At 31.6% G+C, this 20,181-nt stretch overlaps 1 protein-coding gene across 1 annotated transcript in view; it reads right to left on the bottom strand.

Annotated features, from left to right (window-relative positions):
- Positions 1-20,181, bottom strand: part of LOC127738308 (vam6/Vps39-like protein) — a 59,155-nt gene that overhangs the window by 27,520 nt on the left and 11,454 nt on the right. Inside the window, exons 7-19 of the mRNA XM_052249509.1 lie at positions 17,697-17,732; positions 17,046-17,138; positions 15,498-15,681; positions 14,857-14,977; positions 14,369-14,486; positions 13,858-13,987; positions 12,590-12,732; positions 10,192-10,338; positions 9,094-9,235; positions 7,972-8,058; positions 5,587-5,660; positions 3,952-4,050; positions 127-244 (exon numbers count right to left, since the gene is read on the bottom strand). Of these exons, the coding sequence (XP_052105469.1) occupies positions 127-244; positions 3,952-4,050; positions 5,587-5,660; positions 7,972-8,058; positions 9,094-9,235; positions 10,192-10,338; positions 12,590-12,732; positions 13,858-13,987; positions 14,369-14,486; positions 14,857-14,977; positions 15,498-15,681; positions 17,046-17,138; positions 17,697-17,732 (1,492 nt within the window). The remainder of the gene's footprint in view (positions 1-126; positions 245-3,951; positions 4,051-5,586; positions 5,661-7,971; positions 8,059-9,093; positions 9,236-10,191; positions 10,339-12,589; positions 12,733-13,857; positions 13,988-14,368; positions 14,487-14,856; positions 14,978-15,497; positions 15,682-17,045; positions 17,139-17,696; positions 17,733-20,181) is intronic.

The following is a 20,181-nucleotide window of genomic DNA, read 5'->3' as shown; positions in this document are numbered from 1 at the left end:
CTGTCCTCAAGTCTTACATGAATTACCACCCTAAAGTCTCACATAAATTACCATCTTACAGTCTCAAATGAATTACCATCCTACAGTCTCACATGAATTACCATCCTACAGTCTCACATGAATTACCTTCTGGCAGTGACTGTAAATATTCTGTCATCAATACTTGTACTTTCTCTCTGAGTGACTGAGCCAACATATTATGAAATTCAGGTGTCACATCTCCACATTCCGTAATTATGTGTTCCTGTGGATTAAAAAGATGAAATTTTATCTTACAAGAAAACATTAATGAAAAATACCTAAATGTTTATAACTATTATGTAAATGGTGTCCTTTGGAAATGTGAATTCCTATTATAATTAACTGTAACTTGCTACCTCAAAATGTGTCAGTGTACTTTGAGTTCCCTAAAGGGATAATTACTACTTTTGCATGGTGAAATGTATTACTTTAGTGTGACTGCTTGTAAACAAATCTGTCAGTATACCATGATCATGTTATTGTAAAGTGTGGTTCTTCATTGTGCAGTTCATTTACAAGCAAAGGCAAATTTCAAAAGAACTCTGGATAATGAGGTCAAGAGACACTACAGCAAATCTCCCATTTTATAGAAACCGTAATTTACAATTATATTGAATACATTCTCGATTTTTTAAATTTCATATCATAACAGATATAGGACTAAAATATCAAAGCCTGAAAGGTAGTTAAAGCAATTGCTGCCTAGTTAATGTTTTTGTGACTTTTATCTTACATCCACATGTAAAAGAATCAAACCTGACAGGGGTCTATGTATTGAGAAGTAAAAAGTGGAAAAAGTCACTATTTCAAGCTTCGTTATATATGATAAGCATAAGAAATTTATGACATTTTAAGATTATGTATAGCAAACTAGAGCTCAACGCAAAGCAGGAGGACCTTGATGACCCACAGTTAATTATTTGATAATTTGTTTACAGAGTGGATAGTATCAGTGCCATCAGAAATTAAGAAGCCCTTAATAAATAGTAGGGTCCGTAAGTTAATGGAAGTTTTAAAAGCATGGTAAGTGCAATCAAAACATGTGAAAATGAGCTACTTGTAAAACAATTTATGTGAGATTAAATTACATAACTTTAACGTAGTGATTTTACACTAGTTTTATGAATGAACAATAATTTTATGAATGAATGATAATTTTATGAGTGAACAAGAGGAAATTGAATTCTTTCAAGAAAAAAGGACGAATTAAACAACATAAAATAGTATATGGGATAGTTCAGTAAAATTTTCAATATTAAATTAACAACTGACATGCATCCATATTTTGTTGAAACATCTCAAGTACGAAATCTCAGGTAAAAAAAAATGCACTTTTTCAATACTTCTACAATATTTGATAGTCAAGAGGTTGTCACCTTAAATACAATAAAATGCTCCGCAGGGCGCAGCTTGATACGACCGCAGAGGTCGAACCCTGAACAGTTGGGGCAAGTATGGACACAACATTCAAGCTTGATACAGCTTTGCATTTGGATTGTGATTAAATATTTGACACAGCATAGGTTTCTGACACAGAATGAATGTGGTCTAAGAACTTAAAAATTTAAAATTGGACATTCACCTATTATGGTCCAATATCTAAAATCTAAATACATGGTTAGATTCAGCATATCAAAGAACCCCAAGAATTCAATTTTTGATGAAATCAAACAAAGTTTAATTTTGGACCCTTTTGACCTCAATGTGGACAAAGTTGATAACGGGGCCCAAAAATCAGAAAATCTAAATACATGGTTAGATTCAGCATATCAAAGAACTCCTATATATTCAATTTTTGTTGAAATCAAACAAAGTTTAATTTTGGACCCCGATTTTGACCAACTTGAAAACTGGGCCCATAATCAAAAATCTAAATACATGTTTAGATTCAGCATATCAAAGAACCCTAAGAATTCATTTTTTGTTAAAATCAAACTAAGTTTAATTTTGGACCCTTTGGACCTTAATGTAGACCAATTTGAAAACTGAACCAAAAATTAAGAATCTAAATACACGGTTAGATTCGGCATATCAAAGAACCCCAATAATTCAATTTTTGATGAAATCAAACAAAGTTTAATTTTGGACCCTTTGGACCTCAATGTGGACCAATTTAAAAACGGGGCCCAAAATCCAAAAACTAAATACACGGTTAGATTCAGCATATTAAAGAACCCCAAGAATTCAAGAATAAAACCTCATTGAAATTGGTCAAGAAATAAGCAATTTATACGAAGTATCTTCTTTTGCACAATACTGTGCAATTAAATATTTCTTGCTATTGCGTAATACTGTACAATTGACAATTTCTTGCTATTGCGCAATATTGTGCTATTGGATATTTCTTGCTATGGCGCAATACTGTGCAATTGAAGATTTCTTGCTATTGCGCAATACTGTGCAATTGAAGATTTCTTGCTATTGTGCAATACTGTGCAATTGAAAATTTCTTGCTATTGCACAATACTTATTATATAATAATTTACACATCCTGTTTGGTGTGTATCTCCTACCATATCATTATTATTTGCTTTTAAATATAAATCAGAAATAACCAACTTAAAATGGAAAATTTTAAAAGAAAAAAAAAAAGGAAAAAAAGAAAAAAAAGGAAAAAAAAAAAAAATCCCCCCCCCCAAATTTTTTGAAACCCCTTATGATTCATCACCCCCAAACTCAATCCCAGCCTTCCCTTTGTGGTATGGTACCTTGCAGTACAATTTCAGAGAGATCCATACACTTGAACACAAGTTATTGTCTGGAAACTAGAAAAATGTGTTTTTTGGCCCCTTTTTGGCCCCAAATTCCTAAACTTTTAGGGCAATTACCCCCAAACTCAAACCCAGCTTTCCTTTGTGATATGGAACCTTGTAGTACAATTTCAGAAAGATCCATACACTTACACACAAGTTATTGTCCTGAAACTAGAAAAATGCTTGTTTTTTTCCCCTTTTTGGCCCCTAATTCCTAAAATATTGAGGCAATTACCCCCATCATCAATCCCAGCCTTCCCTTTGTGGTATGGTACCTTGCAGTACAATTTCAGAGAGATCCATACACTTGAACACAAGTTATTGTCTGGAAACTAGAAAAATGCTTATTTTTGGCCCCTTTTTTGGCCCCCAATTCCTAAATGTTTTGGCAATTACCCCCAAACTCAATTCCAGCTTTCCCTTTGTGATATGGAACCTTGTAGTACAATTTCAGAAAGATCCATACACTTACACACAAGTTATTGTCATGAAACTAGAAAAATTGCTTGTTTTTTGCCCCTTTTTTGGCCCCTAATTCCTAAAATTTTGAGGCAATTACCCCCAAAATCAATCCCAGCATTCCTTTTGTGATATGGAACCTTGTGGTACAATGTCAGAGATATCCATACACTAACACACAAGTTATGTCTGGAAGTTACAGAAATGCTTATTTTTGGCCCCTTTTTGGCCCCTAATTCCTTTACTGTTGGTACCATAACCCCCAAAATCAATCCCAACCTTCCTTTTGTGGTATTGAACCTTGTGGTAAAATTTCATAGAGATCCATTCACTTAAACTAAAGTTAGAGTGCGAAAACCGATGTGTCTTCGGACTACCCCGGACGACGACGACGCCAACGTCATACCAATATACGACCACAAAAATTTTTTTGCGGTCGTATAAAAATACATCTGCAAGAAAATATGTTGAAACTTCACAAACCCACTATTGTTTTTCAACTGTGTCACTAGAAAACATGCAGGATTTTTAGAATAACAGATCAGGAATCTGCTTAAAACTTTGGCTTGATCTCGTTCACAAAAATGGCTTTACGCCACAGAATTACAGCAATTACTTTAACATTCCTGTACAGCAGACTGGGCATTTTAAAACTTTTCTCATAAAATTCTTTATCTAATGTATTAATACTAAATAATATATATATTATTTCACCAACCAAGTAAGCAATGGCAAGGTCTTTTGAAATCTTTTCTAGATACTCCAAAACTTTAAATCTTGGCAAGGTTTCCACTTCTGGTAAATCTTCAGTAAATATCTATATCAAACAAAATACTTGATAAAATCATCTAGTTATCCTCATACCAATAAAATTTGCCTAGATAAAATGTATAGATAGCAGATACACTATTTAATTGTACAGAATTTTCAACATTACATAATATTACCAGTATATTAATGTCAGTTATATTTACAAAGCTTTGGTTTAGATTAATCCTTTCTTCCATGTGATGTTTTGAAAATATTGTTTAAGCTTTACTTAGTTCTACTTAAAATTTATTTATGATTTTGAAATTCACATCATTATACATATGAAAGAGTTGAGTGCACACTCTGAAATGTCTTACCTGCTTTACTAACCATGATTAATTTATTGTTCATAGTCCTAAAGATAAAGTTTTACTACAAGTATCACATAAACTTAACATTATCAATGATCCATGAAAATGAGGTCAAGAACATATAAACCAAGTCAGACAAACATGTACACCTTACAATCATTCCATACACCAAATATATATTTGACCTATTGCTTATACATGTAGTATACAAGAAACAGACAATACCACTAAAAATTAACATTGACTAATGAACCATAAAAATAAAGTCAAGGTCAGATGAACCCTGTCAGACAGACATATACACCCTACAATCATTTCATCGACCATATATAGTTGACCTGTTTCTTATAGTAGCTTAGAAGAGGACCTAACTACTGAAAATGAACATTGACCAATGAACCATGGAAATGAGGTCAAGGACAGATATTACCTGTCAGACAGGCATGTACACCTTACAATCATTCCATACAATAAATATAGTTGACCTATAGCTTATAGTATCTTAGAAGAGGACCTAACTACTGAAACTTAACATCGAACAATAAACTGTGAAAATGAGGTAAAATAAAACTTGCTAGACAGACATTTACACCTTACAATCATTCCTTACACCAAATATAGTTGACCTGCTGCCTAAAGTATATGAAAAACAGACCAAAACGAAAAAAATAAACATTGACCAATGAACCATGAAAATGAGATCAAGGTAAGATGAAACCTGCCAGACAGACATGTACACCTTACAATCAATCCATACACCAAATATAGTTGACCTACTGCTTACAGTATCTGAGAAACAGACCTTACCATGTACTTTTAACCTTGATCACTGATCCATGAAATAAGATTGAGGTCAGAATAACCCTTTCTATTGGACATGTAGGCCTTTCAAGGAACCCATATACCAAATACAGCTATCCTGTTACTCATGATTAGTGAGAAATTCACATGACAAAACAACTAAACTTTTTTTCAAGCAGTCACTGAACCATGAAAATGAGGTAAAAGACAATGGACATATGAGATATGACAGACAGAAACTTCGTCACATAAGACATCTGTATATAAGGTATGAATCCTCCAGATCTTTTACCCTCTCAAATATAAAGCTTAATACAAACATTTTACGCCACTGCCGGATTCTAATCCCTGTGTCTCTACTTTCTTTGCAGGTGAGACAATAAAAACTGTTTTTTTGGAGTGTTACACAACTAATAATTGACCAAATTTACCTTTAAGCCATCTTCTGGATGTTCTTTCAATACCCATTCAGCATATTCAAATATTAATTTTAAGTGATCAGCACCTACAAATACAAATAAATACAGTGTTAGAAGTTCCAGGATAATAGAATTAAAAGAATGATATAATCATGTTCATGTTTAAAATGCTACATAGCAGTATAGTTGAATAAAACATATTGGATAATAAATAGAGAATGTGTCTATGGGCCACAGATGCTCCCGCTTGTAAATATGCATGAGTCAACTTCCATATACAGATGCAGGATTCACATAGTTAAGGACTGTTTTGAGATTATAAGCATTGTGTATAACTTTCATAACATTTGGTTGAGGCAAACTAACTTAGAGAACAGAAAAGAAAAATTCAGCAATTTTTATGTTTATAAAGGGCATAACTCATGAATGGTAAAAGTGACGCAACTCAATTTTGAAATTGATTTGTGTTTTGTGGTAATAAGCATTGTGCATAAGTTTTGTAACATTTGGTTGAGGCAAACTAAAGTTAGAAAATGGAAACCAATTTTGGGGACGTACGCGACAGACAGGACGGACGGATAAGGGTAACACTTAATGCCCCCTCTGCTACGGCGGGGGCATAACAAAATGTAAACCAATTCAGATGAAGATATTCCTGTGTTCAAAATTTTGATTGTTGCTGACAGATTATTCTTCCTGGGGATTTAAAGGGAAAATTTAACCACCAAAGTGGAATGTTTTATATTATGGGTGGCTGTGCCTTGTGGTCTAATAAAAGTGCCTTATTTCATTGGTTGGAGACAAAAGAATATAAGAGGTATTTTAGTTCTACATAAAAATAATCATGTTATTCAATATTTTTTTTTATTAAAAGTATGTAGTACAATGCATGGCAAGGTACATACAACTAAAGATATTGGTTTAGGCCAAAAAAAAATATATGTCTGTTTACGGTTACCCTACCGACCCTACTTTTGAGCGCCGACCCTAAGTCATTTTATTTCCGTCGTAAAGTGAAAAATAAACTGAACTCGTGTCAAAAGCGAAGTTAGTGTTGTAAATGATATAAATCAATTGCTTGATACATCCCAATGTTCACAATCGTGAATATGACAGCTGTTTTAAGGAAATTCGCAACTTGTGTGATGAAATAAACATTTTGCCGCCATTTTTTTCCAAGGGAAATAATCCAATCATCAAAAAAACGGGTAAACTCGGCCCATGATCAACTCAGACCACGACAAGTTGAAACGGCATGACTCAAAATCATGTCACAAAAAATAAAATGGAAATACCGACCTACCTACCCTATTTTTTTAAAGTATGTAACCTTAAACAGACATATATTTTTTTTTGGCCTTACTATGAATTTTAATATTTGCTTGTTTTGTAGAGGACAAATTTCTAATTCTTTTAATCCTCTCTGTAATTGAAGTAATGCACATCTCACATGCAAGATTCTTCAGAGCTTTTTCTATTTTCAAAATTTGAAAAAAAAACATACCATATCAAATTGAAAACAAACGAAACTGCACATTTATTGAGAGAAAATATTTTTATTTCAAATTATCAAAATATTAGTACTTGGAGGGACAAATAAAACATGTACTATCATAACTAATTTTTCACCTGTAGGAATGGTAAAGAAATTTATTATTAGTTAAAGTGACCTTCATCTTGGATTAAATGACCCTCAAAACCAATAGGCTACTTCCCCTTCACTATATCTTCCATTTGTACCAGTTTCATTCCAATTAATCGAGGAAAACTCAACTTACCATCTGGAGTTTTTTCCATTTTTGTTCTGTTTTAAAGAAACAGTTACCGTGACCATAGACCTATTGACCCAAAAATTGATAAGCTTCTTTCCATTCTTTTTATATTCAATCTGTTTATGCTTCATTTCCAAAATTATTCCTTTTAGAGTAACAATGACCTTGATCTATGACCCTAAAATCAATAGGCTTCTTCTGCCTCTATACATCTTCCATCTGTTTAATTTACATTCCTATCAAGGAGGCGCCTCACACCACTAATTCTTGGCCCCATTGCTTTCTATGTAAATTCTTCAATTTCAAGAATTCATAGCTCTTTTGTCTTAAGTTCAAATAAAGTGAATTTCATTTTATGTCAAAGCACTACCTTAGCTTACATTTTACTGGAAAAAATCGACATACCTTTAACTGCATATAAGAGCGTAGTGTTCCCCGTAACTTAGGAAGTACCAAAACAGTTACTTCAGATCTGAGTAACAGGCAAAATGTATCTTCCTTTTTAAATTTCATCTTTTTTATTATTATTCAAAATTATTACTAAAAAAAGTGTTCTACAATGATCACTAGTCATTCGGCTTTCATTTGATATCAAAATTACCTAATCAATCTACATATTTATTACCTAAATGCTGTAAATATTGCACTGTCCTGTCATGGCCTTTGAGAGGAGAGTTAGGTCTGGCAGCTTGTTTCATCAATAAATGTAAAGCTAAAATAGAAATAAAAATTGTTGATTTCTACGTTTCAATATACCAATTCATTTCAGATTTTATGTTGCTGATTCATATTTGATTCATCATTGTGCATTTCTAAATCACTGTATTTATGTTTTATCTCACTTATGATTGGAATAGACATAACAACACTGCTATTTTGAAGAAAAAATTTAGTTTGAAAAGGTCAATCTCTGGCATTGCTAAAAGTTACTGTAAATTCAGAAATTATTGATCTGCATTTCTCACTTTTTTGTTGTGTGCATTTATTATTGTGATTTTTGAAGAAAGGACAAAAATGTGAGATTAATGATTGTGATTTCAGAAAAATCTACATACACATATCCATATCAGATATCAGAATGCAAGTTCTTATTATTGCAGTACTCACCAAGTCACATTATTCGCTTTAATAAAAACCTTGCAATAATTTCTGAATTTACAGTACTTGAAAATTGTCTGCCTCCAATAACAAGACTTGTAATAGAAAAGGTGTGTATAATGACAAAAGTGATGAAGAGATGGTTGATGTGCCTATATTTCTCAAAATTTACAGCTCCTCCCTTCAAAGGATTGCTATTTTAAATTTCTGATAGTTTACCATATTCAAATATGCAAATAGTCAATTTTAAATTAGGTGATAAGGTAGGATTGGTAGTGAGGCAGTCATTTAACAAATATATATATGAGTAAATAGTTCAGTTTATGACCTCCAACAATTTAAAAATAATGTATGGCAAGTTCTAAATGCCATAAATAAGAGTGAAACAGTTAAATCAAATATTTTTAATAAGTTAAATATAATAAACAAGAAATAAACAGCAATACAAAATAAACACAGGTATAAGCTTATAAACAGATAAGCAACCAACAATCAATCAATATAAACAGATGAATAACATTTCAGAGTGTGAGCTAAACAAAATTAATGAATTAATGGTAATATTTGACAATTGCACAACCTACAATTGATATTCTGATATTCACTTAAGAATTTTCATCCATAATGAATTCAAATTAATTTCAATTACCCTTTTCGTGAAGTCCTTTCTTTTCATAGAGAATGATAAGTTCACTGAATTTTTCTTTTTTCTTGAGTATTTTTTCACACTCATCCACGTGGCAGCAATTGTCTTTCAATCTTAACAAAGGTGCCACCAAAGCATCATTTGTCTGTAAATAAAAAAATAACAATTGATAATTTGATCTTCAAATACAATATACTAGTCTACCATCATTGAAAAACGAGGGCACATTTTAAAGATGCAGAAATTTTGCCCTGCAACAAACAGGTCACTTATGCACCCATAAAAACTGTTAGTACTAGTTCAGAGGAAAATGGACGCCACACTAAACTCCGAAACATATAAATGAACCAAAATTTAAAAAACCATACAAGACTTACAAAGGCCAGAGGTTCCTGACTTGGAACAGGCACATTTGTCTTACATATTCAACATCTTATAAAAAATAAATGCATGAAAAAAGTAAAACCCCGAGCAGTAATTTAGTTTTACCACTTGATATCCTCTAAAATGGCTTGGTATAAATCAAATAGAATGGACCATTTGCAAGTAAATTGATTCACTTATCAGTTACTATGATTTCAAACCTGATTTAGCATAAAGCAACATTTTACGATTAGTTGCTTTGCTTTGATAAATCTTGAAACAGTACTATGGCATTGTTATCATGAAATGTGTTAGTGTACTGTGACTTTGTTTTCATGAAATATGAAAAGTGTACTGTGACATTATTTTTACATGAAATATAAAGTGTACTGTGACTTTGTTTTTGTGAAATATAAAAGTGTACTGTGACATTATTTTTTTATGAAATATTAAAAGTGTACTAAAGGGGATTAAGGGAGTTAACTCTTTAAAAACCAGCTGAACATTTTAATCACATACTATAAGTAAAGAGAAATCAAGCCTCTCAATGATCAAAATTAGTGCTTGTCAAACTGCCCTATAAATCCAAAGAAATTATTCCTGTCAATTGTGTGGTTCAAATTTCTATATTTTTGTCAACAGGTTAAAGTAAATATTCTGTCAGAATTTTATGAACGTTAAATGAGCTAAATCTATTTTAGTCAAAGTGTTGGGTACCCCCTTAAAAACTGTACTTACCTGAATGTAGCATTTCAGTAAAGTTGTATCAATGATTTGACTCAGTTGTTTCTTAGATTTGATTGTAGTGTTGCCTTCTTTTATAGCAATAGTACTCAGTTCTTTGTTTGATTCTTTTGAAATGTCACTAAGTAGTTCATTCCTTTTCTGTAATCATTCAAATTTAGTAAGTAAGAGTGAACAAATGTATCATAAGACAGAATGCATTGCCTTCACTTAATAAAATAAACTGTTAACACAGAGATATGTCTCACCTATTTGTTATTTTGATAATGCAAATGTTGAAATTAAAATAGCAATACTTTAACATGTAAGTTATGCAAATATTCAAAGTCAATGAACCATGACTAAAGGTACAGGGCTAAACAATCTCCATGGAAATGAGATGTGCCAATGCTAATACAACTGCAAACAAAATACCATTGACTTTTCATAAGTCGTTCCCTTTAAACAAACCTAAACACAAACATTAACTTGTAAAATATGTTAAAAGTTTCAAAGTCAATGAACCATAATTAGGGGGTGGGGTTATATAACCTCCATGGAAATGAAACTTGCAAAATGCCAATATATTTGCATACCGAATATCATTGACTTAACATTAGTGGTTCATCTTAAACTGACCTAATCACAAACTAATACATGTAAACAAAGCAAAAGTTTCAAAGTCAATAGACCATGACTGAGGGGTAAGGACCAAATATTCTCCATGGAAATGAGATGTGCCAATGGTAATACAACTGCATACCAAATATCATTGACCTACCACTAGTGGTTCACCATGAACTAGACCTAATCACAAACTAATACATTGTTGACATCGCCGCCGATGCCGGAAACAGCATACCTATGTCTCGCTTTTTGACTCCGTCAAGGCGAGACAAAAACTACAGGAATGTCATCAAGAATTGTCAGATTAAATGAAAATATATAAGAATGGAAACAAGACAAGAATATTAAAGAAATTACTTTCTTATGACCTAAAACATGAAGTAATTGTTTAGACTTTTTTCACACAGATCATCTATTATATTTGTTTTATAAATTTGCTTCATATTGAAATTGAAGGCTGTTTTATGAGGCTGTTTATCTTTAAGATTTTTTAGGAAAAAAGTTAATTTTCTAAAATTTGGTCAATTATTACAAAAATATGAACATGAGTAATCTATGGTTCATCAAATAAAATACATGGCCATTGTCTGAAATTTAACGATATGAAAATAGTCATAAATGACCAAACTTAAATCAGCACATGAAAACTAAAATGAATTATTGAATAGTCAATGAAACAAAAATTCAGTAGACCTACTTATTTCACACATTGTTAATTTGTTCAAATCCTTATTATGCATGAACTATTTGCAACTGGACATTAAGTAAACAATAAGTAATCAATCTTAATCAAATACATAAGAATGCATGACAGGATTATAATATTTTTAATGTTCCTTAGATATGAGTATAGACTGGCAAATGAAAGAAAATGGTACTGCAATAGTTCCCTTTAAGGTCACTAAGATAAACTATAAATATATGTAGAGTAGATTATGGTGAATTCATTCCCTAAAAAGTCTGTGTGTTTCTTTGACCTAATGCTAGGGTTAATATTATGTACAATGTACTGAATTTGACTTTTTGTTCAATGATTTACAGTAAAAAGAATAAAATCATCTTGCTTGATTTGAGAAATTCTTTTACATGAAAAACGAAAAATACAATTTGCATATGCATTGCCTGTAAAGCTGTTTCAAATCAAATCTGCAAATTTAAAGGACTGACAGTAAAGAGAAACCCTGAAAATATTTGTTATCTATTATAGCCAGTTTAGCTACAGGAAACAAATAATTACTCAAACTGTGAGAAAAATTAATACTTATTTCAAATCATTTATAAATCTTATTAGAATACATGAATATTAAAACAAGAATTCATCAGTTGTCTTGCTAACCATACCCAACTCGTAATTCAAAGTACTGTAAATTCAGAAATTATTGCAAGGTTTTTATTAATACGAAATAATGTGACTGAGTGAGTATCGTAATAAAAAGAACTTGCATTCTGATATCTGATACATATATCTGTATGCAGCTATTTCCTGAAATCAAAATAATTAATCTCGCATTTTTGTTCATTCTTAAAAAATTGCAATAATAAATGAACGCAATAATTTCTGAATTCACAGTATCTGATAACAGGAAGTAAACTCTGACAGATTCAAAATGTGCTAATATTTACAACTCATCATTGTCAAGTTGCTGCCAAATATGAAGTAATTGTGTTTTACCTGAGAAATGTGTGACAAAAATATTTGTCGGACAGACAGACTAATAATCGACAAACAAAGTGAATGCAATTGCCCCTGCTCCCACGTGGGGTTATAATATGTTTATTAATTTACTTGAGTGAGGTAATCCTGCAGTGCTGATAAAGCTTTTTCTAACTCCCCTCCTTCTAAATCTGGAAGTTTTTTAGGATATTCTAACTGTTTCCTGAATTCCTGAGGTAACAAGTTGGGATACAGTCCAATAACATGTGACGGATCTAAAGTAAAGCAACATTAGTTATTGTTATTACATTGGTTGCAATAAAGGACCAGGATTTCCCATACAAAATAAAACAGAAATTTAACATGTGAAAATAAATCTTGCATTTTTCTCTCCTCTGACATCATACAACAAAAGGTGTTGTCAAGGAAGCTGCATCAAAACAAAGTGAAAACTCCTAGAAAAGATAAAGTCCCTTGCATTTTTAGCTTTATTTACACACAAAGTCGATGTAATAAAAAGAATAACTTATCTAAGATTTCAATATAAAAAAAATATTCATCTTTTTACTGCACAACACTGATAATTCACACATGTGCCACACACATTCCTGAAATAATGTATTGTCTGGTCACTTGTGGAATATTCAACATTCAAATTCATGAACTCCCTCATTCTTAAACAGTTTTGAATCTAATGTTTGGCACCAATATAGAATCAGGACACTGAATTTCTCAGTATAAATACAGACAAAGTACCAGAGACATCATCAGAACAGGTCAGTTATTTTTGTAAAACAAGAAGAATTTTTTTTTGTCAAAGAGTTTCGTTTTTTACAAAATCAAATTCTATGTCATATGTATCCTATTTATGATAAAATAATTATACATATATGTGCTTTTAGCAATCTCCTTGTAAAAATTCAATATTTACCATTAAATAAGGTGGCACATTACTGTTATTACACATATTTTTAAACGTACACATGTATTTTCATGTTATACAAAATTATTAGAATTCTATAGTTTTTTATAGATTGGTGCTTCAGTTTTAGATTCAGATTTCTGTTGAAGCTAATCTTTTATCAAAATTGCTTGATTGTGACCTTTGGCAGAAAAAGGTCATTGTTTTTCAAAGCAGAAGCAGGATGCAAGAAACCATAAAGATATAGTCCCTTGCATTTTTAGCCTTATTTACACACAAAGTTGATGTAATAAATAGAATAACTTAACTAATATTTCAATTTAAAAAAAAAAATAATTTTTTACCAAACAACACTGATAATTCACACATGTACACTATATGAATAAGGCAAAATGTATATGTTCACCTGTAACTTGTACATTAGTTGACTGATTGTGGAATAAAACAAAATATTGCCGTATATTTCATTCTGTATTACCTGTGCCAAGTTTAACAAATATGTGCATTGATTCTTCAAATCTATGTTGACAAAACAAATCAAAGGCATACAAATTCTTTATACTATGTATTCTCTTCTGTTTTTCTTCATCCTGATCTTCTGTCATTTCCTAAATACAAAATTATATTATTAGATCAACAATTTACATTACTTTTTGTTTCCAGTTTCTTTTATAAAACTAAACTAGAAACAGTAAAATTAACATGAGGTAACACCTTTCAGTCTATTGTTTGAAATAGTTTTTAAATTTTTGCTAGCCATGTAGTGACAGACATGCTACAAGAGACCCAGTGAAGCACTTTCAAAAAGGGTTGACCACCTATAGAGGCAAATTCAGAATTTTACTTAGATTTCACTTTACTTGACATCCACCAATAGTGGAAAGTGCCTTCCCTGTGTCCCATGTATGTGTTTATTGAACAGCCCTAAGGTAAAGAGATCGCGATCTGACAAAATTTTATATTCTTCAAGAATTCTGTTAGATACTTACAGCTAAACGTAAAGCCAGTTCAAATTCATGGTTTTCTAACAACTGTCTTATCTGATAAGATATTGGCATTGGACAAATCCTCCATATAAAATTTATAGAAGCTACATAAATGCTACCACTGAAAAAAAAAATTTCCATCAAAAGGATATGCATTATTATTTTCTGGGAAGAAAAATTGCTTTGAACTATTCAGTAAAAATTTGGCCATCTAAAAATCTATGTATTTTTCTATCATAAGTTTTTTTATCTCAATTAAATTATTTCTGAACAGTGAATATGAATTTCATTTAAAATGAATTTTATGGTTTTCACAGATCAATGCCTATTTATATGTTGGTTTTTTTATTGTTTTTTTTTATAACATTGCTAATATTTGATCATGTATAAATTTTTTAACATTAGCAGTACATCAAAGTATTCATTATTTCCACTTTTATTCAATTGTTTCAAACACAAAGTACTGATGGCACATGCAGTAGAATAGTTACCTCCCTTGGCATATAAATTTTGCATGTTGCAGTTCCTTCTGTTGTATTAACAATTTAGTCTCTATAGTTCTAACTTCAATAAACTTTGGAAGAATGCCAATTATATATGGAGGATTGTTTTCTGTAAAAAAAAAAATCAATATTTTATTACTTTAGTATGAAGGTCATAGATTTTAATCAAAGCTTTGAAGATTCAACTGTTTCAAGTAGATTAATATCATACCGCACTCGATGTAGTGGTAGAATCTATAGTTCTACAATAGAATAACTTAGTTTGTCTGTTTGGTCATGGCATTGTCTGTTTATCTTCAACTTATGTTTTTTCATTATCCCCAATGGTATAGTGAGCATTTGGTTTAGTACAGTTTTATGGACTTTCCCCTTTTTGAATTGACCTTGTAGTTTGGTATTTTTGTTAACACATTTTTCTTCTCTCCTTTTATTAATTTTTTTTTTGTTACATTCAAAGCATTTCTCTGTTAAGTTTAACTTGTCTTCATTGTACCATTTCTTGTCCATACATCCATCTGATGATATTTAAATTATTTATACTGATATTATTGTCCAGTTCAAAATATAAGTGTGTAAATTTACTATGAGTGTATGTACATTGATATTGAACAATCTATATTGATATTAACCTATTTGTGTTGGAATTCCACTCCAGTTAATAGGATTTTTCTGTGTCGGCTGGCCTTCAGAGTCTATTAGTATTGACATGTTATCACGTCCTAACATTAATCTATCATTTGCTACTTTAGTTATCACAGGTTCATGTTGAGTGTTGCCAAGGGGAAATAACTCCTTGATATCGCCTGAGTTTATCTACAATAGCATTATAATACTCAGATTGCAGCTTTGTTATCAATTTTTATTTTAAACAATTAACGTAACAAAATAGCTTCTTTTCTCACATGAAAAAAAAATGATAGAACCACGTTTATAATTTAGTCATGAGCTATGTGTATTTATCAATGTACTGTACAGTTACTTATGTATTTTTTTATATTTTCAAAACTGCATGCTTTTTTGTTCTAACCAAGTCATAACATCTTTTTGACCTCCTATTTATTGATGAAAACATTACACATCAAAAGAGTGATGTGAATTTAAGTACCAGAGACTCATTTCACAAATTATCTTACGAGAAAAAATGTGCAAGTCATGAACATTTCAGTATACCTTATGATAAACTTTTGTCGTAAGATTTTTTGTCAAAAAAAGAGCCACAGGGTCTTAGACTTTCAGTTTTTTTTTAAATGACATTGGTTTGTCTTTTTGTATTCATGTAACAACACATTTTTCTGTTTCAGTTCTATGTGAAACATATTTTCCTATTGCTTGTAAACAGAATGTTCCTGTAGTTGTTAAGTATATTGTTTTTTTTCCCTGAACATTATAGAACAACAATAAAAATGTTTACAACTTATAAACAAAGTTATCATTACTTTCCAGCATTCACAAGAATTTTCAAATGACAGTTGATTGGAAAGAATCTTCTTGCATACATCTGAGAACAGTATATCTAACGGAAAATGAATCTGATAGGCTTTTCAGTATAAAATTGATAAAATCTCGGACTTTACAAGACCTCGCGAGATTTATGGATTTTGGCAGCATCTGACTGAAAAATTATCAGAACTGTAAAAAAGTAAGTGTGATTTATTTGATGTGAAGTGTTTTATAATGGATTGTGAATTTGGGAATGCAATCGGCCCCATTTTTTTAATACCCTGTTTGCATTCTGTACCCTTCTGTGATGAAATGAATGCGATCATAACAAATTTGAAGTGACAGATTACAAGTTCGATACACTGGCATCACTTTAAAACTTAGTTTGATTGACATTTTATTGATATTATCAGAAATTATTAGGATAATAGCGAGTACATTTTTAACACATGTCCGTTTCCGTATCGTATCTTTATTAACTATGACCCGACGATGAAATTGGCTACAATTAGGTAGTGTCAAGTCCCGTCAATATATATGTTCCTGTGTACATATAAAGTGGGGAAAATGAAAATAACAATATTTAGACTTGTCTTTTTTCATCAAAGAATATAAGCCAGTTGTTAATTTTTCATTGACAGTGTCTGAAATTGGCTTTCTATTCTATATATGGAAATTATCCAAAAGCATTAACTAAAAGACTGTCTACTTTTAGGTTGAAAACATTACCCACTTACTTTAACTAGAAAATAATCTCTTCTAAATCCAACACATATAGATTCTTTACACCAACACATACATCTAGGTATATCATATAAGTTCATCTCAGTCTGAAAAATGAGAAAAATGTTGTTATCTGAATTTTCTTTTGAATGATCAATTTTTCGTATGTTTTTTCATAATAAAATATTCTGAAAGATGGTTATATTGTAACACTGATTTGGGATCTAAGAAACTGTATCGGTTGAATGTAATGTGTGTTGCAGGGAGAATGTTTCAGTTCTGGTCAGAATGGCATAAAGGTTTATCAGTTGCTATAACTCCAATCACCTTACCATGCAATTAACATTTTGATGTTCTTTATCCAAATCTGTTGTATGCTGGTTTTGTTATAGTTAAGTGATCTGATCTTTTAATGAAGGCTGTGAACTGACATGTTTTTTTTTTAAACATAAGGTCTGGAAAGATGAGAAGTGTTTTGATGCCTACAGAATGGACTTACATTACAATAGCTTGTGCCTGTTAACTCTATATTGACTCTTCTACTTGACTTTTTGGGGTAGTTGGTGGTTTTTATGTGACATCATGTGCAGTATTTGTTTTTTTTATTGTATCTACTGATATTATTTTTAAAAATATATCGCTTGAAATATTTAACAGTGACTTACCAGATCTTGAAAATTCCTGTTTTTCCAGAAGCTCACCTATCAAGATATTTCAGAATTAATCATAATAACATAAAGCTACTATCAATCATAGTTTCATTTTGTATATTGTTGGTATTACATTTTAATCAAATAAGGCAACTTTTTTGGCTCCTTGAATTCATATATAAAAAAGTATCATAAATCTACCGATTAACATCCTTCAGATGTTCAAGACATTAATCTATCAGATATCAGTTATCATATTTTTGTATTGTGTCTTAAGTGTTTGCATTAAGGCTTCAAATCTTGCATTTCAGGATAAACTGCAAAAACTGCCAAATTTTGAGATCTTGCCAAGGCCTTAATCAAACAGATATTTTGCTACAAGCTGTCTTACACAAAGATGTTAATATGTCTGCCATCATGACAATACACATAAACATCATTTCAGTATAATAATGTTATATTCACTGCAGATGTAATAAAAAGTTACCATACAAATTCATCATAGTACTTCATGCAGTGGAACATTGTTTCAAACAAGAGTGCACACGCTGAAATGTCTCGCCTGCTTTATTGACCATTGATTTTATATTAAAACAAGAGTGCACACGCTGAAATGTCTCGCCTTCTTTACTGATCATTGATATTATGTTGATAGACCTAAATATAAAACTTTATTACAACTGTCACATAAACTTAACAATAACCAAGTAAACTAAACATTGACCAATGAACCATGAAAATGAGGTCAAGGTCAGATGAACCATGCTAGGCAGGCATGAACAGCTAACAATTCTTCCATACAACAAATATAGTTGACCTATTGCTCATAGTTTAAGAAAAACAGACAAAAACACCAAAAACTTAACACTGAGCAATGAACCTTGATAATGAGGTCAAGGTCAAATAAAACCTGCGTGACTGACATATAGATCATAAATTATTTCCATACACCAAATATAGTTGAACTATTGCGTATAGTATTAGAAAAATAGACCAAAACTCAAAAACTTAACTTTGACCACTAAACCATGAAAATGAGGTCAAGGTCAGATGACACCTACCAGCTAGACATGTACACCTTACAATCATTCCATACACCAAATATAGTAGACCTATTGCGTATAGTATTAGAAAAAAAGACCAAAACTCAAAAACTTAACTTTGACCACTGAACCATGAAAATGAGGTCAAGGTCAGATGACAGCTGCCAGCTAGACATGTACACCTTACAATCATTCCATACACCAAATATAGTAGACCTATTGCATACAGTATTAGAAAAAAAGACCAAAACTCAAAAATTTAACTTTGACCACTGAACCATGAAAATGAGGTCAAGGTCAGATGACACCTGCCAGCTAGACATGTACACCTTACGATCATTCCATACACCAAATATAGTAGACCTATTGCGTATAGTATTAGAAAAAAAGACCAAAACTCAAAAACTTAACTTTGACCACTGAACCATGAAAATGAGGTCAAGGTCAGATGACACCTGCCAGCTAGACATGTACACCTTACAATCATTCCATACACCAAATATAGTAGACCTATTGCATACAGTATTAGAAAAAAAGACCAAAACTCAAAAACTTAACTTTGACCACTGAACCATGAAAATGTGGTCAAGGTCAGATGACACCTGCCAGCTAGACATGTACACCTTTCAATCATTCCATACACCAAATATAGTAGACCTATTGCGTATAGTATTAGAAAAAAAGACCAAAACTCAAAAACTTAACTTTGACCACTGAACCATGAAAATGAGGTCAAGGTCAGATGACACCTGCCAGCTAGACATGTACACCTTACAATCATTCCATACACCAAATATAGTAGACCTATTGCATACAGTATTAGAAAAAAAGACCAAAACTCAAAAACTTAACTTTGACCACTGAACCATGAAAATGAGATCAAGGTCAGATGACACCTGCCAGCTAGACATGTACACCTTACAATCATTCCATACACCAAATATAGTAGACCTATTGCATACAGTATAAGAAAAACAGACCAAAACACAAAAACTTAACTATAACCACTAAACCATGAAAATGAGGTCAAGGTCAGATGACACCTGCCAGTTGGACATGTACACCTTACAGTCCTTCAATACACCGAATATACGAGACCTATTGCTTATAGTATCTGAGATATGGACTTGACTACCAAAACTTAACCTTGTTCACTGAAATGAGGTCGAGGTCAAGTGAAAACTGTCTGACGGGCATGAGGACCTTGCAAGGTACGCACATACCAAATATAGTTATCCTATTACTTATAATAAGAGAGAATTTAACATACCAAAAAACTTAACTTTTTTTTCAAGTAGTCACTGAACCATGAAAATGAGGTCAAGGACATTGGACATGTGACTGACGGAAACTTCGTAACATGAGGCATCCATATACAAAGTATGAAGCATCCAGATCTTCCACCTTCTAAAATATAAAGCTTTTAAGAAGTTAGCTAATGCCGCTGCCGCCGCCGC

Source organism: Mytilus californianus, unplaced genomic scaffold (assembly GCF_021869535.1).
Source record: "Mytilus californianus isolate M0D057914Y unplaced genomic scaffold, xbMytCali1.0.p SCAF_4, whole genome shotgun sequence".
NCBI classification, from domain to species: Eukaryota; Metazoa; Mollusca; class Bivalvia; order Mytilida; family Mytilidae; genus Mytilus; species Mytilus californianus.
This window is presented reverse-complemented; position numbering and strand designations above follow the sequence as displayed.